Source organism: Chelon labrosus (assembly GCF_963514085.1).
Source record: "Chelon labrosus genome assembly, chromosome: 3".
NCBI lineage: Eukaryota > Metazoa > Chordata > Actinopteri > Mugiliformes > Mugilidae > Chelon > Chelon labrosus.
This window is the reverse complement of record NC_140339.1, coordinates 4,145,837-4,165,537: the sequence shown is the minus strand read 5'-3', so window position 1 is coordinate 4,165,537 and position 19,701 is coordinate 4,145,837. Positions and strand designations below refer to the sequence as shown.

The 19,701-nt window shown below is 43.6% G+C and overlaps 2 protein-coding genes across 2 annotated transcripts in view; one reads left to right on the top strand and one right to left on the bottom strand.

Annotated features, from left to right (window-relative positions):
* Positions 1–13,242, top strand: part of lgr4 (leucine-rich repeat containing G protein-coupled receptor 4) — a 33,879-nt gene extending 20,637 nt beyond the window's left edge. Inside the window, exons 5-18 of the mRNA XM_084541974.1 lie at positions 35–250; positions 1,647–1,718; positions 2,836–2,904; positions 3,311–3,382; positions 3,621–3,692; positions 3,815–3,883; positions 3,968–4,039; positions 5,238–5,303; positions 5,427–5,498; positions 5,587–5,658; positions 5,756–5,881; positions 7,158–7,255; positions 8,889–8,942; positions 9,030–13,242. Of these exons, the coding sequence (XP_084398100.1) occupies positions 35–250; positions 1,647–1,718; positions 2,836–2,904; positions 3,311–3,382; positions 3,621–3,692; positions 3,815–3,883; positions 3,968–4,039; positions 5,238–5,303; positions 5,427–5,498; positions 5,587–5,658; positions 5,756–5,881; positions 7,158–7,255; positions 8,889–8,942; positions 9,030–10,432 (2,533 nt within the window). The 3' untranslated portion in view covers positions 10,433–13,242. The remainder of the gene's footprint in view (positions 1–34; positions 251–1,646; positions 1,719–2,835; positions 2,905–3,310; positions 3,383–3,620; positions 3,693–3,814; positions 3,884–3,967; positions 4,040–5,237; positions 5,304–5,426; positions 5,499–5,586; positions 5,659–5,755; positions 5,882–7,157; positions 7,256–8,888; positions 8,943–9,029) is intronic.
* Positions 13,243–15,624: 2,382 nt separating this feature from the next.
* The window catches only part of mybpc3 (myosin binding protein C3), a gene marked incomplete at its 5' end in the record, with an annotated part of 40,373 nt that continues 36,296 nt past the window's right edge, over positions 15,625–19,701 (bottom strand). Inside the window, 4 exons of the mRNA XM_084541764.1 lie at positions 15,625–15,863; positions 17,074–17,260; positions 18,208–18,344; positions 18,424–18,583. Coding sequence (XP_084397890.1) covers positions 15,790–15,863; positions 17,074–17,260; positions 18,208–18,344; positions 18,424–18,583 — 558 coding nt within the window. The 3' untranslated portion in view covers positions 15,625–15,789. The remainder of the gene's footprint in view (positions 15,864–17,073; positions 17,261–18,207; positions 18,345–18,423; positions 18,584–19,701) is intronic.

Here is a 19,701-nt window from a genome sequence, read left to right as displayed (position 1 = left end):
GATCTTTGATTTGTCCTCTATCTCTGCCTTATAGTCGCCTGGACGCAAATCACATCACTACAGTACCAGATGACAGCTTTGAAGGCCTCCAGCAGCTGCGCCACCTCTGGCTGGACGATAACAACTTGACGGAGGTCCCCATCGGTTCTCTGACATACCAGGCGAACCTTCAGGCCCTGACTTTGGCACTCAACCGCATCCTGTACATACCAGACAACGCCTTCGCAAACCTCACCAGTCTAGTTGTGCTGTGAGTTATAGCTTATATATACATAAATACTGATCGAAATGTGGCGAGAATGAAAACTGCACGGTAGCGATAAGTACAAATGTTCACAACTCTAGTTCGCCAACATTTCTGGCAACTCACCTCTTTGTACAGCGTGGTATTTTACTGCACCGCTAAACAAAAGTAAAACATTACTTAGAAAGATACAATATGTAAAAGAATCCGTGTTGTGAAACCATTGACAGACATGGAATTTCAGTCATGTTTGTCTGAAAACCAACACTTTTTGAGTTGTGTTCCTCCCCAGCACAGCCTGGAGGAGTTTGCATACAGTCTTTGTGGACCTATTCACAGAATGAAGTAGCAGGACCAACCTGCTGGTGTACTTTTTAAAACCTTAATTAACCAGGCACACTGAATGGGAATGCTCATGTTCATGTTCACCGGGATGACCCGAGGCAGTAGCTGAAGCAGTGGAAGTCTTTGGGTATTAAGATCAGGATGTTTTTTTTCAACTTGAAATGCCAACGCATGTCAATTCTTGACAGTGTGACTATAGTTTCACATCGCTGTAGCGTCTGAGTCATGTGTAATCAACAATTAGAAGGGGGATGTGTAGAATATATAAATGAGCTGCCGGTACTCCCGTTGAAATTAAGGAAGTTGTAATTCCTATCTGGTTTGATATTGTACAACCATATATCGATGCAAATTAGCTCTCCTTGTGCTCGGCTCGAGCTCTGAATGTATCCTCAGAGTGACTGCAAATCAGATTACAAAGGCAAACACACTGTAGTATTTATTTCCACAGCTTACGGTTAATAAGTCAACAAAACAGGCTGCTGCTCGGGCCCCGCTCTTGTTTTTGCATGCAGGCGCTTTAGCAGCGAAATTTGCCCTTGGGGCTTGAATTTGAATGTTAATTAAATTTTGAACAAGTTGCTCGACTCTGAGCGGGGATGTGAAATCAAGATTGCCTTGTTGTTTTATGTATGGAGGGAAATACTAAAACCTTCCATGACAGGAGCTTGTACAAATCTGTGGGATTCGTCCAAGCTTTTTCCTTCTTTCTTTCTTTCTTTCTTTTTTTTTTTTCCACTGCTGCTGTTATACTTTCACACAAACACACGTGCATGCACACACGCATTGAGTGGTATTGCGGCAGGGTTAGTATAAACACATCAGGGTAAACAGGAAGACCTTGAATCTATTAGGCAAGTAAAGCCTTCTGCATGTACACATTCAGCACAGAAGACACCTGATTCACGAGTCACACTGCATTCAGAAAGTATTTGTAGAGCATTTTATAAAGATACGGTTTAAAAACTATATAAAAACCCACGACGACTTCGAAAGAAACCTTTCTATCCGTCTTGGTATGCAGATCTCACAGATGCTTATGCTTTTCCTTTTCCAGGCATCTTCACAATAACAGAATCAAGGAGATAGGAGACAACTGTTTTGCTGGCCTCGTGAACCTGGAGACGCTGTAAGTGCGCCGTCGTACGGTAGTAGTCGTGTGTGTGTGTCTGCGTGTGTGCACCAAGTCGAACGTGTTTGTGCTCGTGTTTGTGTGTGCGAACAGGTCCCCCCGCCCACCTCCAACTCCAATCCTCCAGACATCATTGTGTTCACTTCCTCCTTTAATTGCTCTAGGATAAATAGAGCAAAGTACACGATGCTTATCAAATCTGCCCTCCCACTGTTCACTTCCTCCTGCGACAGCCATGAAAAGTCTTTTAGTGACAGCCTTGCCTAACGGCTACTGTACAACGCACAAGGCCGGGGCAGGAAACTGGAGATGTCCCGACACTTTTTCATTCTCTGTCCCCGACTGATGAATTTAAAATTAAGTATGTGTTGCTACTCCCTTTTTGTCTTTTAATTTGGCGACATAACAATGCAGCACCGTGGCCCCTGTACAATTAGTGAAGGCTTTGTCGTCTTAAAGACTTAATAATGTTTCCTTGTCTTTAGAAAGAGGGGATTGAGCTGCTGGGACAGGAACGTTTGATTAGGATTTGAGCAGACTCCCTACACCCCTTACAAATTCTGATGTTCAAACATAGTTTTTCACCAACAGCATGACTTCAGAAGTCGGTTTTATGAACACAGTGGACGGGAAAGTGATTAAAGAAGGCTACAGAGAACTCTCTTCTTGGTTTATGTCTCATCTTAATACTCAAACCGAAAGAATAAATGCACAATTAAGGAGAGATCCAGTCTGTAACTCTTCCTAGTTGTAGTTTTTGCACTGTGTTCAAGGGCAAATTTGGTCCAGACACAAATAATGTACAGTGAAAGTACGTCTTTGTTGGTTTGGTGCATCCGTACCTTTAGGGTTATGCATTTTTTATGGAGTATTTGCACTAGTGATTGGTTACTGCTGCTAAAAAAAACTGCTAGCCAGTTAATATATTTCATCTTTAGCATTATATTAAGCCTGATTATCAGTAATCAGCCGTCACTGAACAAGAAAGCCGAACCCTTGTTTATAAAGCTCCGTTGTAGATGTTTTAGTTTGAATGCACCATTGATTATTCAGTTAAGAGGGACAGATTTGTTCAAGAAATCCGCTCTGACTTCCTGTGTCTCTCCCTGTCTAGAGATCTTAACTTCAACAACCTGATGGTTTTTCCCAAAGCAATACAGGCCCTGCCCAAACTGAAGGAACTGTGAGTATACTGGCCTGTTTCTGCTCCCTGTGAAAAAAACGTCTCCGACCACAGTCTGCGATGGTTTAACTCATGACGGAGGCTTTTATTTTAGATTTTAATTAAATAAGAGGAAAACTAGTAGAGTTTTTAACCTGCCTTCTTGTTAAATGTAAATCCTGGGGTTTTGTTTTTTAGTTTCCTATTCACATGCACATACATAAAAGTCATATATTCAGTTTATTGGGCTTTTATTTTGAAAGACTATTTAGATCTGCTGACTGAAAACAGAAACCTTTTGTTTATTCTCGATGTAATGTCTGAGCTTATGGTATTTTTATATAAATTTTTTTAGTTTGCGTGTTTAAAACGTCCTTGTATGTGAGGTGTGGTACTGATCTCAGTCTCCTTGACCTTCTCCCTGTAGGGGGTTTCACAGCAATGATATCGCCTCCATACCTGAAGGGGCCTTCCATAACAACCCCCTGCTGCGAACCATGTAAGGTCAAACTCCCCCCTCTGACTCACTCATCAGTGAGCACACACGTCTCACTGATAAAAACAACATACATATATATCTATGCTACCATTCAGAGTACAGCATGCTGTCTGTTAAGTACATGTACAGTACAAGTTTAAGGCTTCAGAAGATGAACGTCCAGAAGATGGTGCCATTCTCGCATCGTGAATAATTTTGCTTTGAACTCTCTCCCCCTCTGCTCTCGCTCCCCTCCCAGACATCTGTATGACAACCCTCTGTCGTTCGTGGGAGCTTCAGCTTTCCAGAATCTGTCTGACCTGCACTCCCTGTAAGTCCGGCCACGTTGGCGCTTCTGTCTGAACCCTTCCAGACATTAAACATTTAATAAAGCTGTACATGGTTTCCTCCATAGCGGCTCATGCTTTTATGTTTGTGTCCCGTGTGTTTCAGGATGCTGCGGGGGGCCAGTATGATGCAGGACTTCCCCATCCTTACGTGGACTAATAACCTGGAGAGTCTGTGAGTGGATCTTGGATTCAGCATCTTTTCCTGCTTGTGCTCTCGTGTGTCTCTGAACTGACTGATCAGGTTTTTCATCTCCAGGACCTTGTCAGGAACCAAGATATCATCCGTACCCAGTGATCTGTGTGACGATCTCAAGCTGCTCCGAACGCTGTGAGAGACTTTTCTTTCCTTACGACTGCAGTAGTGGAGCTTCATGTTTACCTTCTACAAGTAGATAGATAGGTGGATGGATGGATGGATGCTTACATTCTTTCTTTTTACTACCTTTCTTTCTTTCTTACTTTCTTTTTACCTTCTGTCATTCTTTTTATTTTTTCCTTCTTACCTTCTTTCTTTCTTTCTTTCTTTCTTTCTTTCTTTCTTTCGTTCTTTCTTACTTTCTTACCTTCTTTCTTTCTTGCTTTTTTTGCCTTCTTTCTTTCTTGTCTTCTTTCTTTCTTTCTTTCTTACCTTCTTTCTTTCTTTCTTACCTTCTTTCTTTCTTTCTTGCTTGCTTTCTTGCCTTCTTTCTTTCTTACTTACTTGCCTACTTTCTTTCTTACCTTCTGTCATTCTTTTTCTTTCTTACCTTCTTTCTTTCTTTCTTGCTTTCTTACCTTCTTTCTTTCTTACCTTCTTTCTTTCTTTCTTACTTGCCTACTTTCTTTCTTACCATCTGTCATTCTTTTTCTTACCTTCTTCTTGCCTTCTTTCTTTCTTTCTTTCTTTCGTTCTTGCCTTTTTTCTTTCTTTCTTACTTGCCTTCTTTCCTTTTTTACCTTCTTTCTTTCTAACGTTATTAATCCCAAATGTTGCAGCTCCAATTGAAAGCATACTATCAATGTATTTATAGAAAATGTATTGAGAAAAGTCTATACACAAAATATTTACAAGAAAAATAAAACTATTGAATATGAAGAGTTAAATGAAATTGCAATGAAATGAATGAATTTACTAGTTACAATAAGTCCAGTGTCATCTGTCACACAACGATGAGGAGTTGTACAGACTGATGTCTTGTGGCGGGATAGATGTCCTGCAGCGTTCCTCCAGCCTTTCAGAGAAGGAGCTCTGTTGTCTGTCTGGTTTATGGTGGAGAGGGTGGTCAGGGTCATCCATGATCAATAACAGTTTGTTCAGTGTCCTCCTCTCCACCACCGCTTCAGATGTTCTTGTGTCTGTCATTAGGAACACAGTGGAATGTGTGGAAGCTGAGCAAGTACAGCTTAATGAGTACGATTCACATTCAGGATAAAGCACACTGAGGAACACAGACCAGTTATAGCAGAGACATTTAGTCTTAATTCTTCTTTTATTTTAAATGAGTTCCTTTTGTTTACTTATTGAATTGTCCTTTTTGCTCCATCAGGGATCTGTCCTATAACGAGATACAGCAGCTACCCTCCCTCCAGGGCTGCGTCCGGCTTCAGGAGATGTGAGTGTTGAACATGCAGGAGTCATTTCCACAAATTGATGCAGACAAGGGTTGTAAAACGTGAAAAGACATATTCTCTCTGAAGTCAAAAACAATTTGTGCACTGTTGTTTTCAAACTACAGAAGCTTTCAGCACAACCGTATCCAACAGATCGACAGGGACACTTTCCAGGGTCTCTCTGCTCTCCGTTTACTGTAAGTCCACTCACAGCATATAGCATGTGGTCAAAGATAAAGTTTTTAAGTCTGTATCGTGAACTCGATGTGTTGTTACGCTACACAGAGACCTGAGCAGAAATCACATCCGAGTTATCCACCGAGATGCTTTCCTCACCCTCACTGCTCTCACCAACTTGTGAGTAGAATCTGTGTATTATTCTAACTGCCTCCACCACTGACTTGTGTTGCAAAAAGCAAATTAAACTTCTTCTTCTGGGTAATGAATTTCACAGAGATCTGAGTATGAACTCTCTGACTGTGATCCCAACGACCGGACTGAGCGCGCTCAGTCAGCTGAAACTCTCAGGGAACCCGCAGATGAAAAATGTGCTGCCTGCGAAAAACCTCCCCAAACTCAGGTGAGAGGGAAACACATGTGCTTCTTTCTGTTCTATTATCTATTAATTGATTTAGGGAGAAAGCAGAGAAACATATTAACACCATTCATACCTGTTTGTATGTGGTCACCATCTCTGTCCCTTATGTCAGTACTACGTATGCAGAAAATACTGAAATACACAGAGCAAATATTTGTTGAATTATAAGATTAGCCAATTATATGAAAAGAAAAAATATTATAGAGGTCACATTGTTGCAGGATATACACCGATCAGCCACAACATTAAAACCACTGACAGGAGTAGTAAATGACATCTTGTGACAATTCAGTGTTCTGTTAGGAAACTTTCAGACCTGGCATTCATTAGTGTGGACATGTAGCACCCACCTAGACCAGACCAGGCCCCGCCCTCATTAGTTTCACCTGTGTCTCATTAGCCCTCTCTGCCCATGTGTACATAGCCCTGCCTTTCCCTTTGTTCTTTGTCATCTGTGGTGTTAACCCCTGTTTGTCCTACACTCATGCTTCCTGGTGTTTCTGAGTCCATGTCTTGGTTTTGGTCTTCACCTGGTTTTGGAGTTCAGTTTTTGTGTACCATGCCCTGCAGCACATTAAGTTCTGGATTTTGAGGCGCACACACAAAAAAAAAAACGCTTTAGGAACAACTCAAAATATCATGAAGAACAGCACAAGGTGTTGACCTGGCCTCCAAATTCACTAGATCCCAGACTGATCAAATATCTGTGGGATGATCCACAGAGGCCCCTCCCCTCAAAGACCCCCCCACTAACAACATCCTGTTGCCAGACACCACAGGACACCCTCAGAAGACCCATGTCCATTCTCTGATGAGTCCCCACAAGGGAGACCTACACAATATTAGGAAGGTGGTCATAATGTTATGCCTGATCAGTGTAGTAGCTCCTCGTGTGTCCAGTGGGATTGAGCAATCAAATTAAACTTGATTTGACCTTGATAATGAGAGTGTTCAAATATAAATTAATAAAAAGCCTCATACTGCAGATGTAGAAAACACAGCAGACTAAACTCCAACCATCAGTTTTAGTGTCGTTGTCCACAGCTTCAGATGAGTTGGAAACAGATGACTTAATGAGTAAAGCAGGTGAATCTGTTTTCTCCTCAGTTGTAGACGTGCTATGGAAACATCCAAATAACATTAAGGGCCAGATATCAACAAACACATTAGTCATGCTTTGCCCAGTATGAAGTATCTATCAACAGTGGAGCTCAGCAGGACTCTCAGGGTCGTTATTACTGATTATTTGTGTTTTTAGGTCCATCTCTGTCCCGTACGCCTACCAGTGCTGTGCATTTGTCGGTTGCGACTCCATGACGAGTTCTTCTGAGGAAAACGACCTGAAGAAATCTACAGGTGGGAACGCTGCACTCTGGGCAGTTGACATGTTAACTAAACTTTTTTTTTCTTCTGGTTTTTATTTAAACACAAACTGAGACTGTTTACGTGGTGTCGCTTTTTCTTGACCCACTGTAACTTTAGCCTGCGACTGTTGACAGATTGTGCGGCCGATGTGTGTGTTCATCAGGGAACATCTATGGAGGGTTCCAGTGCATTAAACACAAAACAGCTAAAGAAAGTTGAACTGAACAAGTCCAGATGACTTTCTTTAACATTTTGATGCAATATAACGGATGACTGGAAATCTATACAGACATTTAGTGCATTTAAATGAGTTTAACTTCAACGTCAGACTTTTATTTTTATGTAAAGTCGAAGGAAACCTGTCTCTGCACCTGGACATTCACTTCCGTCATCAGAATCAAAACATTTTCTTCAAGGTTTAGCTCTTAAATGACTAGAAATATTAAATATGCAGTAGGGATGCACCAAAAATTTTCGGCCGAAAACCGAAAATGCACTTTTGGGCCATTTTCGGACGAAAATTGCCGCGGTTGTTGCTTGCACGTGTTGTTTCGGCGATAAAAGTCCAGAAATGTTTATCGCCGAAACAACACGGCTGAAACAGGATGTTGTGATGATGCAAGCAACAACCGCAGCAATTTTCGGTGCATTTTTGGTGCATCCCTAATATGCAGTATGAAGCTAAATGCTTGAGACTCTGGACTCTGTAATCCACGGTGCAATTTAAGTGCGCAATGTCTGATAAATAGTAGAGTTGCACGATACCCACGGTACCCCGCAGTGCCAAATCGTAACGGTTCCTATACTACCGGTGCCAGTTTCCGCTACATAGCAGCCGTCTCTACTCACCTCCCTGCTTCTCACATCATGCTACTCCCTTGTAAACAAACCCACATGGCAACTACTGCAACCAAACGACACAGTTGCTGAATGATTGTCTGTTTTCCTGTTACTGGTGACGTCCGGGGATACGATAGGCTGTCTCCGCACGCTGGGTCCGCCCGTCTGTTAGCTGATTGGCTGTTTGTGTGTTTCTGCCGGCACGAACGAACTCCATGAAGACGGCTCCGCTTTGATGGAAATTCGCTTCAAAACAAACAACAAGCTAAAGTTCTGTCTCACCCAGATGCGCGCACGGCTTAACAGTCACAAACACGAGACAACACACTCACCACGGCAGAAGCACCGGGCCCGAGCGGCGAGTCTCCAACCAAACTCCAAAAGTCAACACTATACAACCAAACAACATTATAAGTAATTAATAAGTATTTATAACTTGTACAAATATATTGCAGTTCATAAAAATAATAATAATAAAAAAAGGCCGCAGTATCGCGATAATACCCGGAACCGTGATACTTTGTCTGGTATAGTATCGTGGTTACTCATTTTGGTATCGTAACTCTACTAAATAGTGTGTTCTCTTCTCTGCACCATATAGTTTTATACAGTTTTATTTCATACTGTTTGATATACTGTGTTTTTTTTATATTGTCTTTCTTTGTTCTCACACAAAACCACATAGGAGATGACTTTAAACTCTGCGTGCCTGGACAATAAGGAAAAAAGCAGCATGTTCATCTTTTTAAAGTTTGCTCTTCTCATCTCAAACTCTTTATTTCAGGTGGGGAGGATGTGGAAAGGATCTCAATGATCATGCATTGCTCTCCTTCACCAGGTAAACAGCTTTTTACATATTTAACACTAAAGAGCTTCGAAGTGATTCAGAAACACATGAAGTGAACGACCGCTTTTCTTTCTCCAGGAGCCTTCAAGCCTTGCGAGCACCTCCTGGGTAACTGGATGATTCGTCTGACGGTCTGGTTCATCTGCCTGGTGTCGCTGGTCTTTAACAGCCTGGTGCTGGTGGCCACCTTCGCTCCGACGCACCGAGCAGCCGGCCATTCCCACTCTCTGACTCCGGCCCTCTCTCCAGCCAGGCTGCTGATGGGCCTGCTGGCTCTGGCCAACCTGCTCACGGGCCTGTACGTCGGCGTCCTGTCCGTGCTCGACGTTGCCACGTGGGGCTCCTTCGCTGAATTCGGCGTGTGGTGGGAGATGGGACCCGGCTGCCAGGTCACGGGCGCCCTGGCCGTCTTCTCGTCCGAGTGGTCGGTCTTGTTGCTGTCGCTGGCGGCCGTGGAGCGCAGCGTGGCCGTGCGGATGATCCTCGGGAAGGTAATGATGTCGCCCAGGAGGAGCGGCAGCAGCCACCGCGGATGCCTGAGGGGAGACCGCCGCTTCAGCCTGGCCGCGGGGCTGCTGGGGCTGCTGGCCGCCGCCGGAGCCTGCCTGTCCCTCCTGACCTTCAGCGAGCAGTCCTCGTCTCCTCTCTGCCTGCCGTTCGCCGGCGGTGAGAGTCCAGCTCTGAGTGTCACCGTCATCCTGGTGCTGCTCAACGCCCTGGCTTACGTGTTCACCGCAGCCGTGTACATCCAGCTCTACTGCCACCTAGGAAGGGTGGAGCTGGCCGATCCAGAGCAGACGTCCGCCCTGCGACACGTAGCCTGGCTCATCTTCACCAACTGCATCTTCTTCTGTCCCGTAGCAGCTTTCTCCTTTGCCCCTCTCTTGACCGGCTCCACAGCGGGCGGCCCAGAGATCGCCAAGTCGGTCATCCTCATATTCTTCCCGCTGCCCGCTTGCCTGAACCCAGTGCTGTACGTGTTCTTCAGCCCGGCCTTCAGGGAGGACTGGCTGAGGTTACGCGGCCGCGGAGGCCTGACCAGGGAGGTTAAGGCTTGCGCCGACCGAGACGACGGCGGTGGAGGGTCGGAGCTCACCGACGGAGTCTCCTCCACCCAGCTAGGCTTTGACTGCGGGATGTACTCCCAGCTTTGTGGAGAGACAAGTGTATGTGAGCAGTGCGAGGCGGCGCTGCGTGCCAGGACCTGCTCTTCCCCCTCATCCTCCACAGTCTGCAGACACTTAGTGAAGTCTCACAGCTGTCCCACCCTCCTGGCGGGAGCTGCAGTGTGCCAGCGCTCTGAAGGCTTTTGGGCAGACAGCTCCACGCCCTCTGCTCAGTCTGAGTACGCCGACGAGGGCGACTCCTTCGTGTCAGACAGCTCAGACCAGGTTCAGGCCTGTGGCAGAGCCTGCTTCTGTCAGAGCAGAGGCCTTCCTCTTGTACACTACTCATACAACATACCTCGAGTCAAGGACTAAGGACGCGTCAGAGCTCCAGTACGCCCGCGTGCACAGATCTCACTGTCATGTGAATTTAGATTCTACGAGAACACGTTTTTATATCAAGACAACAAAATGTGCCAACTACCCCGCGATTCAGCGAGCACTTACGGTTTGTAATTACTGCGTCGGCAGCGATGCAACCAATCATTTAAAGGGAACTTGGCTTTTTTGAACTTGAAAAACTATTTGTGAGTCAAAGAACCGAGCGCATCACGTTACAAACTGGTCAACAAAGGATCTTTCAAAGGAACGCCGTTGCCTCCAGTGCCTGCCTCTAGCTTCCGTTTGGCCGTCGCCATGATGCGAGCCTCGACGTACGCGTCAAAGATGTTTTTTTGTTTTTTGTCATTTCTCTGTTTTTACCTGTACGTATAAGCGTTCATAATTTTTAATTATTCAACATCTTGTCGATTTTTAAAGCTTCTCCACAGCAACAGTTGATTTTATACTTTGATTTTTTTTTTTTTTTACATAAATGTAGCAAATGTATTAATCATCCTAGACTTTTTATTTTTATTTTTGTGTGTGTGTGTGTGTGTGTGTGTGTGTGTGTGTGAATGTAATCTTCCAGGTGGTCAGTCGAGGGGTGAGGTAACATCATCAGTAGCGTTCAGCCCGAGCTGCTTGGACCGCAACACGAGTGAGAATGTTAAATGACAGTTTATAATAAACACACGTTTGCTTTACGTTCATGAGACTAAGAATGTGATAAAAAAAAAAAAAGTAGCAGATATCACTGTTTTAGCAACGAAAACTTACGCTTGGTGGTTTTGAAAGATGTTATTTATTGTTGGAGCTGCGGGAGCGTCTGCACGGAGACGACTTCAGGTGAACGAGAGGTGGCCTCTGAATGAAAAACACACAGAATATAACGCAAGCATTCACCAAAACAGCAGCACCTCTATTTTTTTTTTTTTTTAAATCCTTAAAATAAAATAATAATAATAAATAAATAAAAAGTACACGCATTCAAGTTGAGGTCATTATTTTCAGTCGCCCAGAGGAGAATTGCAGTTACTTTTTTTAAATCTGGGCCTTGTTGTCGTGAGTTTGAGTCGTCGCGCTGTTTGGTTTGGATCGAATTCTCGGGTTTTCTGACCGCGGAGACGTTGCACATGTCGAGCTTTTGTTTTGTTTTGTTGTTTTGTTGTTTTTCTCTGAAAAAATGGACCAGCGAGGTTAAAAAGTTCATTTGGAAATATGCTAATTTGCTGTTTTTGCTGTTTTTGGTTAGCTTGGATTTGCATAAAGAGTTTCCAGACTTAAAGCTATGCTAAGCTAAGCTAATGGGCTCCAGCTCCATCTTTAGTGCAACACACTCAAGAGGGCAATTGAACAGAAGACAATATTTCTCCCCTGAATGTCTAAACAAACCGTTTTATGACTGGGTCAACTCGATATCAAACAGAAAAAACCAAAACCTCGTGAATTTCATCCAAGTCAAACACACGACTGTAATCCCACTTCTTCTTTAACACGATTTAAAACATTTAAAGCACAAGACTTGACAGCCAGCTGAGTCAACATCAAGCAATGCCAAAAAAATAAAATTTAAAAAAGTACTTGAAATATGATATGAGCGGTCGTTATTCAACCACAGATATTTAAAGGCGAGTATCTGCAGCGTGCTTTTTAGCATTTGAATGAGTTTCTGGTGTCAACGTGTAGAAGCAGAAGCACGACGACGAGGCCCGTTTTGGAAATTAGATGCCTCCCCTTTTTGCAGCCCGGTGACGTAATCATCACCTCAGCCGGTCTAATCTAGTTTCATTGTATAGACCAGCATCTGCGTTCTTCTATTGTACAGTAAATAAGATGTCTTTTCATCCTGAGAGCTGACCTGAGCGAGGCGAGGGACTTTTTTTTTATTTTTTAGATTTTTTTATTTTTTTCTGACTGTTCGGTGTGTGCTGGAGCATGACTGTACACATTAAGGTGGATACACCCTCGGAGCGTGTATCCACAAGTGCTCGTCATGTGAGGTTCTCAGGAATTTAGGCAATGTAGGGGAAACATTTTCTCCAGCCGACGAGACATTACCGTGTCCTTACAAACGCGCCGTTTTGATTGTCAACCTTTTTTGTTTTTGGGCATCGTCTCGACCGGGTGTGTGTGTGTGTGTGAACACTTGCGCCAACCAACCAACCAACCAAAAAAACAAACAAACAAACAAAAAAAAAAAAGTCTGTTGATTGTCTGAGATGTCCAGTGTCCCATTTGTTAAATATGTACAAATCTTTATTTTCTTTTTTTTTTGTTGCTTCCATTTCTGTGTAAATTATTTGAACGGAGTAATCAAAATGGGATGCTAACTAAGGAAGCTACCTCCTCCTTAATTGTCGTGGCTGCCAGCAGTGCTTTGTAAAAGAAACGTCGTTTGTTGTCGCTCCCCGTCGGCTTTCTCTGCTTTTTTTTGTTTGTTTGTGCGTAATTTTAGTTATGTGCAAATTGTGGGAGGAATCTATGTACTGTATACTGTGATTTTTATTTTATTTTATTTTTTTATTTTTAAAACCAAACCATAAACTATGAAAATAATTTTGTTTTATATTTTATAGAGGCAAACGTGCAGAATAATACGGATTATATAAAAATATCTCACTTTAAACTAGTAAAAATCTTATTTGTAGTATTTTTTTTTTTTTTATGTGAGATCTCCCCAAGTTGTTTTTTTATTCTGCTCGAGTAGAAAAATAATTCTATAAATTGTGATTTGAATAAAATTGCAGGAACACAACTATTTTTTTATTTACCTTCTTGTGTTAACGATTAAAACACTGCAGTGTCCTGTACGCCTCTATCTGCTTCTTGTGTCATTCACCTCTTTCCTTTTTTGCTGATGTGGCTATAAATTAAAGTATTGAGCATGATCCTACATTCAAGAGATTAGTGAGGAGAAATCAGTCGACCAGTTACTTCCTGTGAAGGGTTGCGAGGGGGGGCTGGAGCCTATCCCAACTGTCATAAGGCAAGAGGCGGGGTATCCCAGGTCTCCAGTCTATCACAGGGCTAACACAGAGAGACACTCACACCTACGGCCAATTTAGAATCACCAATGAACCTAACCAGCATGTCTTTGGACGGTGGGAGGAAGCTGGAGAACCTGGAGAGAACCCACGCAGACACAGGGAGAACATGCAAACTCCACACAGAAAGGAACCAGTCGGCCCATGATGGATTAGAACCTAGAACCTTCTTGCTGTGAGGCATCAGTGCTAACCACATGAGCTACACCGATCAGGCATAACATTATGACCACCTTCCTAATATTGTGCACGTCTCTCCTTGTGGTGACTCATCAGAGAATGGACATGGGCCTTCTGAGGGTGTCCTGTGGTGTCTGGCAACAAAATCTTGTTAGTGGGGGGCCTTTAAGGGGAGGGGCCTCTGGATCATCCCACAGATACTTGATCAGTTTGGGATCTAGTGAATTTGGAGGCCAGGTCAACACCTTGTGCTGTTCTTCATGTCTTTTTTTAGTTGTTCCTAAAGTGTTTTTGTGATTGAATCCTGCTGGGGATGGCTGCTGCCGTCAAGGAGTGTCATTGCTATGGGGTGGGGGTGCCTGGTCTGGTCTAGGTGGGTGCTACATGTCTAAGTAACAGCCACATGAATGAATGCCAGGTCCAGAAGTTTCCCAGCAGAACACTGAATTGTCACAAGATGGTCAATGATATTCACTTCAGTGGTCATAATGTTGTGGCTGATTGGTGTACCACACAAGCATCAACCTCAGGCTGGAAAATGAAACCAAGTCTCAGTCAGTGCCAAAAACCTGCAGTTCCTCTAACGACCACTAGAGGCTGACTCCATACACCTCCATGTTAAAGTCTCCAACTTTACAGTAGGGTACACACTGGACACTAGTGAGGTAACAAACTGAAATTCAAATGTGGATGTGTTTAAGTACAAATATGCAAAATTATGTCATTTAAAATATGCTCAACAGTTAAATCAGTCAGGATTTAAGACAACAATAACTCATTCATGCGTTTTCTGTAACCGCTTCAGATCAGTCTCATATTCATTGATTTTGACAAAGTCCTACAGAGTCCTGCAGCAGATGTCTTCATGGCGGCGTCATGGATCCGGGTTTTGCATTTAGAAACTGAACACGCATTCAAGGATGCTTGAATGAAATCAGTGGACAAAAATTAAACACGCTAAATGTTGTTGAATAAAACGTTTGTTGCACGGCGTTGTGACAAATTCTGAAACTGCTTTTGTTCCTTAAAAGATCTCCCCATGACATTAGCCTGCAACATTAGCTATTGTCATTTGAGATATCTTGAGGCCTTTAACGTGAACAACCCTGCTCCTTTCACTTGTGAACTGTAAACTTGGGAAAACAGAAATAAGGGATGAAATCTGAGAATTTGAAATGCCTATAGCCGCCTTTTAACGTGTGATTTGCGGATTTAGGTGAAGTCTAACGTCAAAACCAAGAACTGAGGCGCTTGTGAGAGACTCGTCACGTACGACGCTCGTAGAACCTGCGACATGTGCGAGGCCCGCCGGATCTTTTGCAGCTGTAACGCTGCCGAGAGGGCACGGGGAATATTTACATTGGAGGCATCAAAGGAATAACTGCGGAGCGATGTTAAGAGCGGCCCTCGCCAGATCACAGGCGCCATGTGCCCTCCTTTACCGACGCATGTCCTCGGTGACTAAAGGACATCCCAGCTATTCCAGCCCTTCACACACAAACACACACACACACACATCCCCGCGTTCACATTAGACGCATGCCTCACACTCGTGGCTTTAGCGAGGCTTTGTTAGAATAAAACTAAGCTCTCGACAAGTCTTGTCCATTCCGCTGGACTCCTGAGTATCAGTGGCATGCTTTTTACATTTTCTGTATGCCGCAGCTCTCATGAGGGCGTCCACCTGTGCACAAGCCACTGAGTACGCTGTAAAAATAACACGGACAGTATTTATAAGATAAAAGTCACACATTTGTTTGGATTTTGAATCAGTTTTTATGCACACAAACCAAACCAAACAATTTAATCTTCCCTCTGAAATAAGTGTGAACAAATCATAAGTTAGTTCCATAAATATCACTCTTGTCTTCGTCTATTATTCATATTTACTGAACATCTTTATCATTTATGTGTAGTTAAATTAACTGTAAAATCGAGGGACAAAACCCTGAATTAGATTTAAGTTACTACGCAGATATCTATAATGAACAGCAGATTCACAGTCAGCTTGGTAGGAACGTCACTACGGCTGCAAAGAGGAAAGCTGTACAAAACCAGAAGCATGTAGGTAAAACTGCGAGCGAAGAGTTTCCCCTGGCACAAACCAGTCAGCGTGTTGGAGAGAAATTAAATATTCTCCTTGTCTGCGGCACGGACGTCTCCCTTCTTGGCTTCTTTCTTGTCGTCTTTTACAATTTGAGCTGCGGACCAGGAAGAAAGGTCACAGTGTTAAGACAGGGACTGTACAAGATAAATATTAATCAACGGTGATTCACAAACTGTGTGTTTTCTTGATTATTTAAACCCCTGCTCCCCCACCAGTCCTTCCAGGAACTACGTTTATGAGCCTGTCCAGAAAAATAGTCTCCACCTGCATTTAACTAAGCAATTAAGTAGGAGCCTCCTATTGGATAATTACTGCATGGGTGATTATCTTTCAGCTGACAACAAGTTATTTAAGCCCAACTGATGCAATGAGTAGCTTCTCATTTCTTCAACAACCATGTCTAAAGACACATCCTGTGGTCGTGGAAAAGATGTTAGTCTGTTTGAGAAGGGTCAAATCATTGGCATGCATCAAGCAGAGAAAACATCTAAGGAGATTGAAGAAACTACTAAAATAGGGTTAAGAACTGTCCAACGCATTATTAAAAACTGTAAGGATAGTGGGGAACCATCGTCTGAAATCAAATGCAAGAACTCAGGGCTATGTTTAATAGTGAAAGTAAGAGCATTTCCACACGTACAGTGTGAAGGGAACTCAAGGGATTGGGACTGAACAGCTGTGTAGCCTTAAGAAAGCCACTAATCAGTGAGACTAACTGGAAAAAAAGGCTTCAATTTTCTAGGGAGCATAAAGATTGGACTCTGGAGCAATGGAAGAAGGTCATGTGGTCTGATGAGTCCAGATTTACCCTGTTCCAGAGTGATGGGGGCATCAGGGTAAGAAGAGAGGCAGATGAAGTGATGCACCCATCATGCCTAGTGTCTACTGTACAAGCCTGTGGAGGCAGTGCTATGATCTGGGGTTGCTGCAGTTGCTCAGGTCTAGGTTCAGCAACATTATGTTGCCCAAAGAATGAGGTCAGCTGACTACCTGAATATACTGAATGACCAGGTTATTCCATGTTCCCTGATGTTCACGGGCATATTCCAAGATGACAATGCCAGGACTCATGGGGCTTTTAGCTCTGTTTTTGGTCTCCACCACCTCCTCCTTTTGGAAATATTTAGCTTTGCTTTAGCTTCTGTATACTCCACTATTCGACAGAGCAACAAACGCTCTGTTTTATTTTTAAAGCATGAAAAGAAGTAAACGGGAGGACGGGATGAGAGCTGAGGAGTCTACCTAAATGGGTCATGAAAACGAGGACACAGGCGTTGGTGATACCACTCAGCTGGGACACTTACAGCGGACCTCCAGCTTACACTCCACCACGTCCTCTCCGCTGTCGTTGACCGCCTTGCACGTGTACACCCCCCCGTCGAACGGACAGGGCTTCCGGATCTCCAGCGTCAGGACGCCCTGCTTGCTGAGCATCCGGTACTTGGCCTCGTTGCTGATGTCCATTTTGTTCTTGTACCAGGTGACTTTGGGCTAACGAGGCAGGAGGGAGAAGTGTAGCAGCGTGTTAGGGGATATTTTAATGCTGCTGTGTAATTAAGCTGCTATTTAGGAGCGGTCCAGTAATAACTACACTAACCACTGGATTAATGTGCTGGGTACTGTTTCACTGAGGATGGGCTGTTTATGACTTGTTGCTAATCCTCAGATGTCTGCATCAATATATCAGTATGTGTGTGTGTTAATGGGTGTGTTTCATTTTTTGTCTTCACTCACTGTACGTTATATGAATAAGTTACTATGACTATTTAACAATAGAAGTTCATTCATGGTTCTATTTATTTAATTATTAACGCACTACTAAAAGGGGAATTACTGTTTTTTACAACCTGGACCTTATTTCTGGCATAAAATACGATCGTTTACTCACCCGTATAACTTTTGGAGTCGTTCGTCAGATATTTAGATCCGTGTATATCCATATAGTGGGAGTGACTGGGGCACCGAAACGCAGCCTCTAAATAACCAGTTCTGTTCTTTGGCCAGCTGTTCCTCTCTCTGCCTCTGCATCATCCTTTCAACGAGCTCCTCATCCGTATACTCTGGCTCAAAACGGTAAGGACGTCCATCATAAACACAACCTTAGAATCGGAAAAGTGCGGCGCCCAGAGTTGACATCATCCAGGTCAGAGGTTAGTAAGTCAATCTACAGACCCCGGATGATGATAACAGGTAACTCTGGACTCAACGGGGAATAGCACTAGGGTATCGTAACAATATATTGGTGAAATGAACGAGTTTCGCGGCAGATAATGTGTTATTTAGAGGCTGCGTTTCGGTGCCCCATTCACTCCCACTATATGGATATACGCAGATCTAAATATCTGACGAACAGTTATATGGGTGAGTAATGGTACATATCTATCTATCTATCTATCTATCTATCTATCTATCTATCTATCTGTCTATCTATCCCATACCTTGGGGATTCCTCTGACGGAGCAGCTCAGCGTGGCGTTGTATCCTGCTATGACGGACCGGTTCACCAGAGGATGTGTGAACTTGGGAGCCTCAGAGAAGTCATGTTCCTTGTAGGTCGGCGACTTGTACGCCATTCCTGAGTGGATCATATTTACAGGGTTTAAATAAATTAATTCATACTAATGACATTTATTTAACGTGCGGTGAGGACCGACCTGTTTTCTGGATGTAGGCGCTGTCTTTGGTGCAGCAGGGCTCCGGGCTGAGGCCCACCAGGTTGATGGCGTAGACCCTGAAGATGTACTCATTCCCCATGATGAGGTCGGACACGACGCAGTGGGTTCGCCTGTACTGCTCGAACACCGTGAACCACTCCTTCACACGAATCAGAGAGAAAAGATTCAGATTTAAAAGAGAGGTGACACATCAGGGCCATGAAAATAAATGCCCCTACTGAAGCTGTAGAGGCTGGGGCTATTTTCATCTATATGTTGTGACAGCTTTCTTGTGCTTCCTGGTTTTATTTTGTAAAGTTCTTCCTTGCTGTTTCTTGTCTTGTTTTACTTCCTGTGTGTTCCCCTCTTTGATTGTTTGATTGGTTTCTCCTTGTGGCTCCGCCCTCATTAGTTTCACCTGTGTCTCGTCAACCCCTCTGCCCAGGTATATATAGCCCTGCTTTTCCCTTTGTTGGCTGTTTAGCTACCTGTTATATTTGCCCTGCCATCACTGCAGTGAATTGAGTTCTGATCTTGTTGCCTGCTCCTCTCTCGTCCTCCTGGTGTCTTGCATTTTGGTCGCTACTGTATTTGACGTCCTCATTCGTTGGGGTTTGCCGAGTGGTTTGGTTTGGTTGAGCTGAACGTCATCTGTGGCAGACACTAGTCATAAAGACCTATCAGCCGCAACATTACGACCACTGACTGGGGAAGTACGTAATATTGAACTGTGTGACAATTCACTGTTCTGCTGGGAAACTTTTGGACCTGGCATTTATTCATTGGTGTGGATAAAGAACAGAACACTGTGTTGACCTGGCCTCCAAATTCACTTGATCCCAAACTGATCAAGTATCTGTGGGACGATCCACAGAGACCACAGGACACCCTCAGAAGGCCCATGTCCATTTTCTGATGAGGCGCAAGGGAGACCTATGTTATGCCTAATCGGTGTATGTATCTGGATGTAAACAGACGCTAGTCAACCGATAACACCCATAGATGTTCCCATTTAAACCCCAACTCTCCACCAGTCCTTTAGAACTGAAGAAGCCACTCGGAGCTGCCAAGTTTCTTTCTTTCTTTCTTTCTTTCTTTCTTTCTTTCTTTCTTTCTTGTCCTTCCTTTGAGCAGGGTCGTGACATTGTGTACATATTTATATTTAGTTCATCACACTCATTGCTTGTTTACTCTGATTAAAACCTTCCTAATGTACCCGATACTGAAGGATGTGTGTAATTGCTCATTTAGGTGCAGGCATGAAACAGGATCTGAGCA